General features: G+C 39.9%; 1 protein-coding gene across 1 annotated transcript; it reads left to right on the forward strand.

The window, feature by feature from the left end:
* Positions 1-3730: 3730 nt before the first annotated feature.
* On the forward strand, positions 3731-14659 carry LOC139448332 (ankyrin repeat domain-containing protein 50-like). Its single transcript, XM_071229878.1, has 6 exons — positions 3731-3818; positions 5234-5512; positions 6513-6636; positions 8116-8126; positions 9085-9129; positions 10222-14659. The coding sequence occupies exons 1-6, from the start codon at positions 3731-3733 to the stop codon at positions 11205-11207; spliced, it is 1533 nt and encodes a 510-aa protein (XP_071085979.1). The 3' UTR covers positions 11208-14659.
* The last annotated feature ends 2091 nt before the right edge of the window (positions 14660-16750 follow it).

Raw genomic sequence — 16750 nt, forward strand, 5'->3', positions numbered from 1 at the left:
GCGTGTGTGTGTGTGTGTGTGTGTGTGTGTGTGTGTGTGTGTGTGTGTGTGTGTGTGTGTGTGTGTGTGTGTGTGTGTGTGTTATAATGTACGTATGGTGTGTGTGTGCGTGTATGTGGTATAATGTACTTGTGCATGTGTGTGTGCGTGTGTGCGTGGTATGGTACGGGGTGGGTGTGTGGGTATCTACGTGTTTGTGTATGATTGCGTGCGTGACTTTATAAGTAATTTGGCGTGTGTGCGTGTGCGTGCGAGCGTGCGTGTTCATAACCCAACCTTAATTTTAAACATTGTGTTGGTATATGTCTTATTTTACCTTATCCAGATCATGACGTTATAATTTGCTTTTATGTCTGAGTGTCTCGTAGGCCATACCTGGTCGGATGTTATATTGTATTGTTCGTGTACGTGTTTTAGTATGAAGTGTATATAACATGTGACACTATAATAAACATTATTCTCTTCGGTCACTTTTGTCAGTTGTGATACGTAATTGTCCCATTAAATGTCCAAGGTAAAACATATGGTCGGCGCAGGGCATAAGTCAGCTATGACCATTCTTCATCAGTACACTGATATTACTCGTTTCTGTCGTCCACAGACGGAGCTGTCACAACCGATTTGCCCAGGGTCTGCTTCAATAAATAATTGTTATGACACACTGGAAAAGTCAAGCATTAAGTTTTCGGAAAACTGTGATATAATGGTATGAAATTCATCAGACATGTTCAAACGGTTGACATTTAACCTTTTTACTTTCTTACACTTTTAAATGTTTGGCTTGTGGCGTGTTCACAAAGGCCGAATTAAAGAGAAAATGACCCAAGATGACCATGTCTTTGACACCGTTCTCAATTGTTTCCAAATATAAAATATTACTGTACACATGCAGTCTTAATATCAATTTGACCATCACCACCCCACACACGCTCCCCATTTAAGTGACAAGTCCCTTAACTATGTTTCTTCACATTCGGTTCAGACGCCTTTGCTTCGGAATAACATAATGAGCTGTGCAAGTTACACATTTGAGAACAATGACAAACAATAGGAGGATTTCATTAGGAGATACCACCCACGCACAAATTATGTACACACAGAGACATCGTACACATTCGTTACTTTAATGTATTGACCTGCATCTCCACAGCTCAGTCATTCTCACAGGGAAATACAGAATGTGAATTGTCTCCCCTGTTTCACAATAACGAAAGTAGGGATTTATAACACACATAGATCGAGTGTTGATTCGCGACATGTCAGGACGAGGAAAGACGTCAGACACATCAGACATTTGTCTTGTAAGTTAGCTTTGAATATTTCATATTTTTCACTAACCATTGATATTAGATAACGTAGTGTACTCGCCCTGACACTAACATCGAGTGGGATTTCCACGGATCAAGGTGGCCGATGTGTGGTGGGCCGAGAATCTTTCTCATTCCGTCTATCGGACGTCTACTGGCTGCTGGTGCATACATACTTCGAATCCCTGCTACAGAAAGCCTGTTTCAGTGACCAGTAGTACATAACTATACGATGTCGGTCAGCAAGAGTCTGACCACTGTGTCACCAAAGTGAAAGTGAAAGGACACAGTGACATTTGCGTTGTGTGTTTCAGCTCTGGGCTTTCGGGGGAAGTTGTTGTTGCTATAAGTGTTTACGAGATCACCTTCGGCTATCCTGTCCCTCTGTGGGAGCAGGGTGCACATATCTAGTGGGAGTTTTAGTATTCATGAAATTTGTTTTTTGTATTGATACGATTTCTATTTTCGCATATTGAAATGATTTCATTTTTTCTTTCAGGGGAAAACACGAAGGATAAATATATACTGGTGAGTCACCAGTGTCAACGTCTGCTGCAATTGTTGGCGATACATTAACTATGATGCCCTTCCATGAGGTCAACCATAGGCCTATAATCAGCTGATGAGGGGGGTCAACTATATTATAGATCCATTTTACTTTCCGTGTCAGTGACTGCATGCTTGTGGCATGGAAGGAAATACACGCATCTGGTGGTGAATGATATAATTATACCGGACATACTTAGCAGGTAATATATTGGACAGCCTTTGTTAATTTGAGTGTTATCAAGAACATTATGTTTGAACATGTCTGTACATGTTTGTCATGTGGCGCGCGTGCGTGCGTGCGTGTGTGTGTGTGTGTGTGTGTGTGTGTTTGTATGTGTGGATGTATGTTTGTAGGTGTGTATGCATGTGTATATGCATGTTTGTATGCATGCATGGGTGGATTGATTTATGTGTGCATGCATTTGTGTGTTTATGCGTGCGTGCGTGCGCGCACATGCATGCATGAAAGCATAAATGTATGTATGTGTGTGTGTGTGTGTGTGTGTGTGTGTGTGTGTGTGTGCGTGTATGTTGGTGTGGATGTATGTAACGTAGTAAGAGGGGAGGTAACTCTAATGTATGTTACATAATCTCTCACATTTCAAAGCTTACAAGTTACACATTCCATTCTACTAAGTCAAGTAACTGTATTGGCTGTTGATCACTTATCAGGAACACACACAATCATGACTCATTGTTTCTTCTCCTTGTCGTAAATACACCCATAATACTTGCATCGGAAGCCCTGATTTGTTATTGGTATCTAACAATAATTTAATGATATTGAACAAGAAAAGATTACAATATCTCATTAATTACATTTTTGAGTGTATATTTATCCCCCCCCCCCCCCCCCCCCCCCCTTCTAATTTTTTTTATTGGATTTACAGTATGTTCCTCATATAATTATATTTTTCTGAAAGTGAATAAATATGTAATATGGTCGGTGAAACATACCCAAACATGACATTTGCAGACAATAAACTTTGACATTTACTGATGGCACTTTACCAAACTTAATATTTCAAAATTCCTTATCAGTATCAGTCATTCGAATTATTAACGGGTCAAATCAGTTGATTTGAAGTAAGTTTCATACAAGCTTGTTTCTAAAACAATAACCTACACAGTCAATCACGGACAAAAGTCACAAGGCAAGGACCATGAAAATTGATCTTCCTGGACTAATGGACTAACAGTAGATATCAACTCTCATTCCATTTCACCAAATTTTATTTCTAGACGCTTGACACACATGGTTTGATGATCAGATAAATCAAATCAATACCCAGATTAGGTGAACGGTGGTATTGCAGGAAATGTGCTAAAACGTCGTAAAACCTAGGTCACTGACTCACTCACTTTCCAATGGGTGAAATGTGAAGAGGACATAAAATGCTCAGAATTAACAAACGACAACACAGATAATGAGTTCCAATAAGTCACCTTGCGACATAACTGATAACTGAAAGGAACATTATGAATCCGTCATTAGCTTTTGATCCAATTCTTATCTAAACCCGGAATGGGTCTTTATATTTTTCAGGTTCATATTTTAAACAAACTGTTGAAGGCACCTGTGTACCATTACTTTTGACAGATGTGAATCATGTGAAGCATGACTAGTTTGTATGTATGGTGTATTTCAGCACGTCAAGGCAAAAGGGAACACACCTGGCGATGTTCCTCATCCATGGCTTCTTGGGGACACCGAACTGATGTGAGACGGGGTGTTTGTTGGAGAGGCAGGGATGACGATCAACCAAATGATTTGATATGGCCAAAACAGCTTTAATCTACCCTCTAAAATTAGTTTTAATATTACCTCCCTTTGTAAATTGACCTGACAATGTCAGAGCCTGACACTTTCGTTAATGACAGTTGTTTGTTTCTCGTCTTTACCAGAAGGGGTGCTGCTGACACAGACCATGTTGGACAGGGGCCTGATGCTGCTACTGCTGGGTACGTTTATACGTTTGACATCAATACTGACAGCTACATGTAGTTAGGCCCTTGTGATGAATATATAGATAATGTTTCATGGTTTGGTTTGTGTCCTGAAAGGTATGTAATTAATAGCTATTTTTTTACCTGAACTAATAAAAAGTGAACTAAAAGTGGTGGCCATAGATATTTATCATCCAAAACTGGCTCCCACAGGAGATATCGCTTGGATGAGTTCAAGCGATATCTACACCGTAGATATCGCTGCAATGAAATTACATCACAATGCTTTGCAGGCCATTGTGATGTCACTGGTTACCATGACGTCACAATCAAATGACATCACTAATGGCTCTGCTACTGAAGCTGTTTGCAGTACTTTTTACGCTGAAGACACTGCTAATTACTGTCTACAAATTAAAAAAGTTGAAAGAATGATGTTGGATGATAAATAAAATCTCACCCTCGTGTCTTTTAATATCAAATATATCAACACTCGTTGATAAAAGTGGCAAAAATCCTCGGCAAGCCTCGGAATTTTTCCCTTTTTATCAACTCGTGTTGATATATTTGATATCAAAAGACACTCGGATGAGATTTTCTGTATAGTTCCATATCTATCTTCAGAGGTTAACGATAATTTGCCAAAAAAGAAAGCACTGAAAATGTTAATGTACACATATTTCGATTTTATTGTACTTGAACTTACATCACACCCCTTTCTTATCACCTGAACATTCCATTTGTCAGTCCACCCTGTCATAGTTTGTAAACTTTCGCATTTTCAACATTTCCCCTGAAACCACAAGACAAGTGTAGTTTATCATTTGACAATATGATCCCAGCAAAGGCTCTTAGAAATCTGCCCCGTATTTGTAAATAGTAATTGCAGAAGTACTGTCAGCTTAAGTGTTTGTTGTTCAGTGCAGCACTATGTACCAGATCATCCAGTAATTGAGGAGCAATGATCCGTGCACTTGGTATAAAAGCAAAGGTTATCCACCCAAACCACTAAGTCCCCTCTTGTAACCAGTATACATTGTCAGGTTCATACATAACGTCACCTCTACCAACAGTGTAGGTTGTCCATCTGATTCATTAAGTCCCCTTTAAAGCCGGGATAGGTAGCTGGGGAACAAATCTAGCCTGAAATCCCCAGGAATGTTTATGTTAAAAAAGTAACTTGCAATTACGGTGTGATTTACGCATGTATTAAAATGAAATAGTCATGTTGTTTTTCTGGCATAAAAGCTTCTCTACCTTATGTTTGCTTATCCTTCTTAATGTCTTTATCTTTTTGATAATCTCAAGTAAATGTTCCAGAAACATTCAGGTGAGGTACAAAGTAATGCGGCACTAGTTTCTTTGACATGATGACAAATGCATTGATTATTCCATCAAAAAGTTTAAGAGTACTCTTTTCTCCCTTCCAGTTGTGGGCGTATTGGGCCAGGAGTGTCCCGAGGGCAAATATGGAGAACACTGTGAACTGAACTGCAGCCGTTCCTGTTTTCCCCATTCCGGCGAGGATGTGCACTGTGACAGACACAGTGGCAAGTGTTCAGAAGGCTGCGTGGTTGGATGGTACGGCGATCAGTGCCATGTACCCTGTAAAAAGAACTGCCCGCGGCACATCTGCAGTCAGCAGACTGGTCACTGTACTCGGCCGTGTGAAGGAAACAAAACGGGGGATTTCTGTGAGATCCACCACGGTATGTACAACTGGGGGCTGGGAATCATCAGATAGTGGCATTTAATTCATTGATTACTGTCATTGCAAAGCTGTATTGTGTAATTATCACACACAGAATACTGTAAATTACATGCACATGTCAATGGATGACAAACAGAGAAACATGTTACTTACTTACTTTATCTCCATTTGAACATTGTTGATTATGCACATGCTGTCTATGATCTGGCATTTACTTATGACTAAAACAAGAACTGTATAAATGCGGACACTTCATATTTTATTCAAAGCTGTCACATGTTTTATAGACCACCATTTAACATCATGGACTGCCACTCATGTTAGTTGAATCATGGGATAGTATTAAAGACAGAATTACACAACTTAAAAAACTTTGAATATTTTCGCATTAGGGATTTGCAAAAAGCAAACCCGAGCCTGTCAGTTAACCAGTAAACATAGCCTTGATAATTGAACATAACATTAAATTTCTTAAAGCGAGGGACTTTTTTTAAAAAAAAGCAAAACTATTTTTCGTACATGTATAATAATGACCCCATATGTATTCCAGGTTAGAACAGGTCCCAAGCAATAATGGTCGTGAGAGTCAATTTATTTGTTTAGTGCTCGGTGACTGGTTGATTGCGTCAGAGACCATATATCATAGCTCATCGTACCCCACATCGTACTCCACATCACTGTCTGGTTCAAACTAGATTATGTAAATGATATATTCATATGGCTGGAATATTGCTATATACGCACACAAGGAGGAAACTTCCATCCTCAGCAAAACATGATATTCTTTCATTTTAACTAAATAAGTTAACAATTATGAATAAATGTGGCACAAGGCATACTGTGTGTATGATAGGACAATAGGTAGTTCATGGGGTCAAGGGGTGAAGGGTGAAGGCCACATGGATCAAGATGCTCAGTTACAGCACTTTACTGACTGTATTTCACTTCCAAACTCTAGCATTGTTCAGCAGTGTAGAGACAAGTGTATTATGTTACAGAGAATGGTCAAAAACAGTCACAAGAACCTGCCTCAATACCACTGGTCGCCATACTTGTCCCTGTGTCCGCCATCCTCCTCCTCATCATCATCACCGTGGCTGTACTCTTCATAAGACACAGAAAGTATGACAATATTTCACTCATGATCATGATTAGGTTTCCTTTCAATGATAAGACAATAACTTCTGCTTGATACCATATACCATGGCTTTTAGTATGTGCACTCTGTGTATGTTACTTCCCTAGTCTGTAAACTGGTTGAATCGGCACAATACTAGATTATCTTCAACTACGTTGATTCTTACAGGACATATTAGGCATGTTCGACTTGATTAAGTAGGATTTCATTGGAGAAAACAGTCGCATTATTATCCCCCACTACGAAGTGGAAGAGGGATACAAGAATGGGTGCTGTCTTTCCGTCCTTCCGTCTGTCCGTCCGTCGGCCTCGTTTCGTTTCCGGAACAGAACTCAAACACCATGAGAGATATTTTTACCAAACTTGGCACATGGGTATGTCTGTGCTGGTGCCTTTTGATAGTTTGGGATTTTGAAAAATTATATTTGTCGAGTTTCCATGGCAACGACTTTGACTTGGACTGAAATTGGCGGTAGTGCACGCTTCCGGAGCAGATCGTGAAAACCGTAGAACATTTCTTAACCAAACTTGGCACATAGATAGGACTAGTGATGAACTGGTGACTTTTGGTGGTTCATGTTTTGTGTTTCACAGAAACTCACATCAATGATTACAGTGAAAGAGACCTCCAGGGACATCAAGTCCATCCAGGAGACACTACACATGGTATTGATGTGTATGTGTTTCAAGAACAGTGTCAGGCTATGTGATGTAACGTCATCTCACAGTATTGAATACATTTCCTTTCTTGTTGGCAAGTTCTGCACTGTTTGTGTGTGTGTTCCTCCAAAAGTGTCATGGACAGGGGTTGTCACATTCACTTACTGATTTCATGCAGAAACTTCAGGAACCTGTCCTAGTTACTGGGGATTTCCACGGTGTTCTGAGTGAAAAACTAAAATTTTGAGATTTCTTTAATGTGCAGAAAACATTTTGAGCTACAGTGGACTTCTTCACCGATCATGCCAGTGCGGTGGCATTCCAGATTCCAGTCTACTACTCAGATCATCAGATCATTGATACTGTACTTCCAAGTACACCTCGCATTGATCTCTAAGTAAAGAAAGAACTCCCTTACTTCTCTGATTATTTTTAAAGTAATAACACATCTCATCACAAATACAGTTTACGTGTTCTATCATAAACTGTAGATGGCAAGAAACACCAGTAATAATTGTTTAGTGCTTGGCAATTAGGCCATTTACTAAATGTTCCAGTGAACATAGTTCACAGGGGCTAATGACTTGCACACAATTGGACATATCACATTGGCGGGGGATATGAGTATTGCATGGTTGTGAGGTATAGTTGGTGACCATTTTCCGCTGCACAACAAATAAAAAGCAAGCTTTATTATCACCTGTGCCATAATAAGCATTAACCACAACAGGAATTGATTAATGATAATTTCATGAATTGTGTTGATTGTCATATTACTAATGTTATGTGTTATTCTGTTTCAGATCTAATCAGGGTAAGTATTAAATCAGTTGTTGAAAGATATCAGTGATTACACATACCAACTACCCGTCAAGATCCGGCGTACAATAGGTCTCCAGCAACCCATGCTTGCCGTAAAAGGTGACTAACGGGATCGGGTGGTCAGGCTCGCTGACTTGGTTGATGCATGTCATCGATCCCAATTGCGTGGATCGATGATCATGATATCAATCACTTGATTGTCTGGTCCAGACTCGATTATTTACAGACCGTCGTCATATAGCTGGAATATTGCTGAGTGTGGCGTTAAACAACAAACAAACAAATCAAACAAACACATACCAACACAATTAAGTAAATATAGAGAGTAAATATAGTTTCAGTTTACTCCCAACATGTCAACTGGGCGTGTGAGGAAAGCCTAAAGTCATGCAGGTCTCAGACGTTTGAAGGCCCAGGGAGAAGAGTTCTGTTTTTAGTTACAAAAATCCATAGGATTGAATATTAGAAACATATGTTAATGATCGAACTTATTCCACGCTTAGCTGTGATGTATTGAATTATTGTCTCATATTATGATATATTAGGAACATGTAAAGGTCTTATCTGTATTTTAGATGTAAAGTGTACTGGTGTTTAGTTAGACTGAAGTTGTACCTCATGGGTGCTGTGCAGTTTTTTAATCAAACAAATTAATTTTTTCCAAGTAATTTTACTTTGTTTAATTTTTAAAATTATGATTAATCCTACTCCCCAATGTAAATGTCCAATAGTTTTAAGGTTGTCCTATTTTAAAATCCAATCAATAAAACCAAGTTACTGAATCTTCTAAGACTGAAAGTTATCGAACAATTGAATTTTCAAAAGGTAAGCTGCTCCATCCTATCCATCCAAAGACTAAATCATGACTTCCTACTATTATACATTTTTTTTAGAATATGGTTTTGAAGTTGATTATTCAAGTTTTTCAGACAGATTTCTCTCATTTTCAGCCTCGGACGACGTGGAGTGTGGAGAACTGCTTAGCCCAGGAGGAGGTAGGAACACAGACACATGTATTTTATGTAATGTTAGCTCACTAAAAGTGAGCTCACGTCAAGGCCTGATTGCCCGATGCCAGTGGTGTGTGGTCCAGTGTAAACGCCTTCACTTCAGACACCACTGAAACAATGCTGAAACTTTATATACTTGTTCACTCCAATGATGACCAATTTGTTCAAGCGAGTCAAATCCAATTTTTACTGTAAACGCTGCTTTTTGAGGTCATTATTGGGTCATCTCTGTTCAAACTAGAATAGTTTCATACCAGATGACCAAATAATGAGTTTGTAGCGGTGCCCAACACATGTTCCGTTTTTGTGATACTTTAAGTTTTGACTTTGATTTGATCTTCACACTTCCACCATACTGACAACTCAAACTTTTAGCCATTTTCTTTCAAAATGTAATGAAATGTAGTATATGTGTTGTGACAAAACCCTTTCAATAAACATCAGAAATCTCTAAAAAAAGGAGTCCTTTGGACAATTTCGACTATATCAAAAGCACGTGTTTATGAATCACTATCAAACAGATATCCTGCTCCATCGTGGCCCCCTGATCAATCAAGTTTTGAGCAATATGAAATCCTCCTTAAAAGAGTACGCTCGATTGTACCTCAAAAGTTGTGAAATGTGGACACCGAAAGCTGGTACTGCTAGAATATTGCTCAATTAACATTGACTATTGGACAGTTGACGTCATCCCTCCCAACAGTCTTGTGGATAGTTGTCACTCTGATTCTTTAGCATAGGTAATAATATTACCTATGACTGTGGCGATGAATAGCATTTGATCACTTACCCATTCTGATATTAGGTGCTAATATTACCTATGACTGGGGCGATGAATAGCATTTGATCACATACCATTCTGATATTAGGTGCTAATATTACCTTTGACTGGGGCGATGAATAGCATATGTTCACTTACCCATTCTGATATTAGGTGCTGATGTTATTTGCATTCAAACAATTTGTATTTGTATAAATATAACATGCAACTCGCATGATATAACTGTTTTAAGTAGCATGTTGCTTATTGGTAAGATGTGTGATACATATGACCAGCAATAGTCCTTTGTGTTACAGTGGACACTGACCTCATCGTTGCGTGCAGGGAGGGGAAACTAAAGGCAGTCAGAGACATTCTGTATAAGAGCCCGGAGGACATCAACAAGAAAGGCTGTGGCGGGATGACACCAGTGATGTGGGCAGCAAGGAGGGGACACAGAGAAGTGCTGGACTTGCTTGTGAGAAAAGAAGCTGATCTGAAACTTGTGGATGATGCCAGTAACAATATCCTTCACCGGGCCTGTTATGGAGGGCATGTGGCAATGGTGAAACATGTTGTCTCAAAGAACATGGTGGACATCAACAGTAAGGGACGGGATGGGAGAACCCCATTGATGTGGGCAGCTCGGGAGGGGAAAAGGCAAATCTTTGACTTACTTGTGAGTAAAGGGGGCCTTCCATCAGAGGTTGACAAGGATGGAAACAACATCCTGATACTGGCCTGTTGGGGTGGAAATGAGGAGATTGTGAAGTATATCATCTCACATGACGATGTAGACATCGATGGAAGAGGACAGTCTGGCAGGACTCCATTGATGGCAGCAGCATACAAGGGACATGGAAAGGTCTTTGACCTGCTGGTTGATAAAGAAGCTGATCTGACACTAGTTGATGATGCTGGTGACAACGTCCTCCATGTGGCCTGTCTTGGAGGACATGTGGATATTGTTAGCCGTGTCCTCAAGCTGGGCAAGGTGGACATAAACAAACAAGGTCAATGTAGCAGGACACCACTGATGGTGGCAGCAAGGCTTGGAAATAATGAAATATTTGATTTACTGGTGACTGAAAGAGCTGATGCATTAACAGAGGATGATGACAGAAACACCATCCTTCATCTGGCCTGTGAGGGAGGGCATATTGACATAGTGAAGTATGTACTCTCGCTGGATACTGTGAATATCAACGCCAGGAACAAACAAAATGAAACAGCAACCATGCTGGCAAGAAAAGGAGGCGACGTGTGCAACCTTCTTGTGTTGCATGGTGGTCTCAGTAGATGAAAGGAGAAGGACAGCTGAGAGTATCCTTTTTTGAATTGTTGAAACTGTTAAACATACCAGCTACATCGGACGAGAGCTTGATAATGGTCCACTGGTCAATTGGAATGTTGTTTTGATGTTCCATACTTCAACCACATGTTGATGGCGGAGGTCAAACGAAAAACACTTGAAACATTCTTATGAAACATACAGTTCTTAATAGATTATTCTTCACCCAATAACAATAATAGCCCCCAAGGTATGCCTTGTGCTACCAGCCCAGAACGTTAGCTAAGAAAACAAGCATGGAGTCCATGATAGTCATATATTCTTCAAAGGCATTCGAATGAAAGTAGCCTCAGCAAAATTTAAGGGAAAAGTACATCCTCGGTGTCATAGTTGTGGGCATATTATCATATTTCTCATCAGGGGGAAAAAACCCATTATACTGCCTGTCGAAGACTTAACTTTAATCATTTCTCATAAATCATCTGTTCCTCTATGCATGCATTTTGAGTGTGTTGGCTTCACAGCAGGGACTGGACTCTGTTGTCTTTGTTATTGGGGTCTGTAGCTCTCTCTGAATGAACTGAAATAGTACAGAATGAGACAGATCAAGAAAAACAAACACTGAAGAGTGGGAAAAAACGTTTAGAGAAATCCTTTGTGCACAGACGTGGAGAGTCATTCGGGGATTTCAGATGCAAATTTTATTTTATTAGAAATGCTACCAACAAGAATGCCGGCCAGCTAGAACACAAAAGCCCAGGTACTGGAGCACAGCCTACAGCATGCCTGGTGTAATTCCAACAGTCTGGCAATGCCTTTGTGTACTTGGCCCAGACATCCAGATTGTGACACATGCCATACAACATTGTCATGCTCTCAGTGGGCACATGTCTTTGACATAAGGGTAATTTCACACTAGAGGGCCAAATGAACTACAAAACAAAAGCGGAAACTATTATTCCCATTACAGTACTACTTTCCTACACATTCAATATATTTATGTGTCATTTCCATCACGATACTTTGCAGTGATAATGCCTCTGACAGTATTGAAGATCACATATGAACTTGGGGATCATTTGACACCATAGCTTGTAGACCAATGTATAAATATGTTTTTAGAAAATACAACAACGTAGTCTGGCATTTGGTAATGACAGATTAAGATTAAGTATTCCCATGCAGTTGAAGCTTGCTGTTCATGCATCTAGCTTTAATGTGTAAAGTTTTAAGCTGCTTGTTTCATTGTAGATGTTCCTATGTTGATCTTGCACAACGTAACAGAATTGTCATTAAATGCATTTAGTTTGTACCAGAACAAGCTGCCAAGTGGACTGAACACAGTCACGTGCATGTTGCTTTGGAAAGTCAGATTGACAGTGATAGTGATTGTGAACAATATGAGGCAAAAGTCTCCAGTTAGACACATCAGCGCCAATGGTATTAAAGGAAAATGAATAGTGTGGAAGAGTTGTCTCCCTGATACCACACAGACGTCCAGGCAATAAAAAAAAAAGAAACAATCAAAGCTAGGAATGTTTAAACACCCATTATTTATGAGATATTATTTTACATATAACAAGGATTTTTATACCATATATTTTACCATTCGGATTTGGGTTCATAAAAACCCTTGGACATGTTTTATCCGACTTATAAAAAGACCAATGAATCTGAAACAACATTTATCAACAATTGTATGTATCAAGTCATACTTTACGTGAACCTTTGGAAACGAGCGTAAAGCATCTCTTCCTGGCGTCCTGGCGTACTTGCAACAGAGATTCGTAAAACCATTGTTTATTATCAGCACCTCTGTAGCCTGGTACGTGAACCACTAAACTACAGCTAAACGAACCTCTGAAATATACATTACCTCTGTCATTTGATGTTACATCATTCCGCACATTTCCTTGCCTATGTTGTGTTCAAATGCAAAATACATCTCTAGCGAGGGACATTCACGTATCACAATATAATCGGAAGATGTAAATATAAAATCCCTTGGATATTCTGTGAAACCATAGATATATTATATAAAATACTGGGGATACTTCTTAAGGTTGTAGTAAAAATATGGCCTCAAAACTCAAACCCCGTGAGTCAACATGGCCCACAATCAAATGGGCTTTAAAAAGTCATAACGGCCAGAGGTAAAAATGTTAGAATGGCCACCATAATGATCAATGAACGTCCACTGTGAGTGGGCTGTGATGTTCTTGCCCCTTGTCCTTTGCAATTATGCCCAGCCGCCTAAAGACAGACACGTAGTCTGTCTCCATGAACCACCTTTGTCTATTACCCCATCCACCATCAGTCAAGTCCGTTAATATGTGCTTTGAGGCAGCAACACGGCGCTCCTGTGAGACTGAGCTTCCAGGAGTTTGTTGTCTTTTTAATGTTTGTGGCCGTTGGGACTCTTTCTGTGACCGTTTCGACCTTAACTGTTGAGGCCGTTTTGACCTGCTTTTCAATCACCGTTTATGAGATTTACCCCATTTGGAGAACAAAAGGATGATTAAAATGTCATTTAGGGAGTGAGTGAGTGAGTTTGGTTTAACGCCGCTTTTAACAGTATTCCAGTTATATCACGGCGTGTCAGCTTAATGTGGGAGGAAACCGAAGTGATGCAGGTCTCAGACGTTTACTACTTCGGTGAAACCCACGAACACGGGTATGGTGCTGACAAACCTAGAAACATAATTGGGGCGAACCAGGATTCGAACCCACAATCATAGGTTTCTGGCGTGCCCAAGGGACGCAACTCTGCACAGCGAATCGCGGCGCCTTATACGACTGGGCCACCCATGCCCCCCATAATGTATGTGATGGGTGACACGGATTTCAAGGAATATCTATTGATTGGTACTAGATATATATCCTTTTCTCTGAGTATTTTGCTGTTTCACTTTGACGATCTGTGATAAAACATATAGCTCCAGTACATTCCCTATTACTTTATATATTTCTAAGCATGATTTCATCATTTGTGGTACTTATAGAACGAGATGATTGTTTAATGCGGATATGTGTCAGACGACGTAGGTTCCTCGCCAACAAACCATTATGAACACATTCGCTTGATATAGTAATGCTTTACAGAGTTCCATAATTTCTTCTTTTAGGGTTTGTACACCCATCGACTGTGTTTCAGAAGAAATTAATTTTTATCCAGGTTACTTTTTTAATCGAATTTGTAACATTATGAATAACGTTAAAGTTAATTGTGTATATTATTATGCCATTCAGATACATGTATTACCTGGTATTTTTGTATTGAAACATTTGTCTCACAAATCCTCACCTTACGCAAGTACTTTCTGGGCAATAGCATCAGTTGTCCAACCTACTGAGGTCCTCTGTAACTTCTGGTTGTTATTGACGACCATGGCTTACAGAACATGTGATGCCTTCACAGATGCATTTTCTGATACATACATGTATGACATTTTATTCATTTGCTCAAATTGACTGCATGTTTTCAACAAATGATTCAATACATATTTGCATGATTTTGTATTGTCGAACATATGTCTTTACTGCTTTAGCATGAATAAAACAATTACAGATATATTTTTCGTCTTCATTTCAATCTATTGCCCATTGGGAACGGTGCAGCAATGAATCATAGGCAAAAGGTCAAATCATCAAACACATTTGTCATTGATCAAAATAATAGGAAGGGGTGAGTTTGACTTTTGGATAATGTAAATGGGACTAGTGCTGCAAACAATTTTATGTCAGAAATTGAGTGAAATGTATAAATGTGTAAAAGAAATCAGCAAACTGACACCAGATGATTGATAACAGAATGGGGGATGTTGTTCTAATGTGAACCATAGATGGCCAAACAGAGCTAGCTTTACAGGCTAGTTCTGGTACTGGTCCTGTCGAAGGCATCGATCCCTATAAACCTAGACATGTTCTGTCGGGGAGTCGGCCATGGCAGTACAGCCAGGTTATTCTGCCTCAATAAGATGCAACAAGTGCAACATGTGGGTGGACATTATCTTGCTACCACGTTACGTTACGTCCCTGCATTTGCACTAAGGGTAGAATATGATCTTGAAAGATGTCCTCCCAGTTGCCATTAACAATGATGAGTTGTATTCTCCCATGAGTTGTGATGCTACCCCATATCATTTCAATTCACCCATAAACTGACGACTCAAGCGTCGCTAAAACGTTCCCTGTTCTGGACACCTGTAGACCCTTGCAGATGAAACCTGAAATCATCTGTGAACAGCATACTGTCTCAGTCTTGTCTTCTGAACCTCAAATGCTGTCCGGACCAAGCTAGGCATACCTGACTGTGACATGGAAGTACGCTTGTTCTCCCTCAAACGGCTGTGTACGGTTCTGCCTCTAATAGGTCTCAACCCAGGAATTGTCCGAGTTGTCAATGTGGCAGTTTGGTATCGATGCCGTAGATGCACCAACATAATATGGTTGTCACACGTACACGAGCGTCCTGTTGCAAGTCACGAGTGTTGACCTGCTGTATATAATGTCTCCAAAGGCATGGTATTGTGTTTCGATGAACATTAAAATGTCTGACGTTGATTTTCCTTCAGCCGTGGCGTTGCTTGCGGTTTAACTAAAGCGTTTTTATGGGCACCTATCTTTTAATATTTACATGAAATAACAAATGGTAGCTTCACTCTATCGCTGAGAAAATGGCTAATGTCAAAGGCACCCATGGACCCTGACACTACAAATAACTAGACCTACTTGGATTCCTTCTTCAGCGATTCTACTTATCCCCTGTCAAACGGTGATAACGGTGAGCTTGCCGAGACAACACAAACGTGTCTAGTTTTCTGAATTGCCTAAATAAGCGGAATCTACGAAGATCTTAGCGAATGGGAGCTGAATTTGAGAAATGGAATTTGGAAATGAAGTTATGTGATGTTTCAAGACATATTGAAGACTATAAGTGCGAAACCTCATAACTTCATCATTATTTTGTTTTGATGTAGTTTTTCATAACCTGAAATGGTCAGGTGACTTCCGATCATAGCAGAAATACAGTACCTTGTAATATCAGACCGCTGAAGATATAAATCCAGTTTGTTCACCTATAAGTCGCTCATATGTGCCGGAGTCTTAAAGGGGGGGTCGGAGTTGTCCCCCTTGGAGAGTGATATATTAAAAACTTGCGAAACTTGTGAAACCCGATAAAGTCGACTGGCTGTCTGTGTTAGGGCTTGCTGCAACTGAAATAAATTATACACACTTTAATTGCCCATTCAAACACAACCTTTCTAGAAAAGAGGGGCAGGAATCCCATTCAGCTGAAGTCTCGGAGTGACACGAGTTGGTCATGAATGAGTCGCTTCCATCTCTTTGTAAAGGTGTAACCCGCACCAAGCATGTGTTGTAAATGAGCTGACAACTGTCAAGGTAGTGAACAGGACCCTGACGGAGAAGTCTCTGCTACACCGTGCAGGGACTCGATAGTTTATTCACACATTTTGACCGTGTTACTATGTAACTGACGACAGTGCACAATTCGGTTCCAGTCTGGGGGGTACATGAAACTGACAGGGTAGTCT

The sequence above is a fragment of the Haliotis cracherodii genome, unplaced genomic scaffold (assembly GCF_022045235.1).
Source record: "Haliotis cracherodii isolate W230 unplaced genomic scaffold, xgHalCrac1.p SCAF_7, whole genome shotgun sequence".
Taxonomy (NCBI): domain Eukaryota; kingdom Metazoa; phylum Mollusca; class Gastropoda; order Lepetellida; family Haliotidae; genus Haliotis; species Haliotis cracherodii.

Coding starts and splice junctions, on each gene's coding strand:
- LOC139448332 (XM_071229878.1), top strand. CDS start 3,731: ATGACAGTTGTTTGTTTCTCGTCTTTACCAGAAGGGGTGCTGCTGACA. Junction 3,819..5,233: donor CCTGATGCTGCTACTGCTGG/GTACGTTTATAC, acceptor TCTCCCTTCCAG/TTGTGGGCGTATTGGGCCAG. Junction 9,130..10,221: donor ACTGCTTAGCCCAGGAGGAG/GTAGGAACACAG, acceptor TTTGTGTTACAG/TGGACACTGACCTCATCGTT.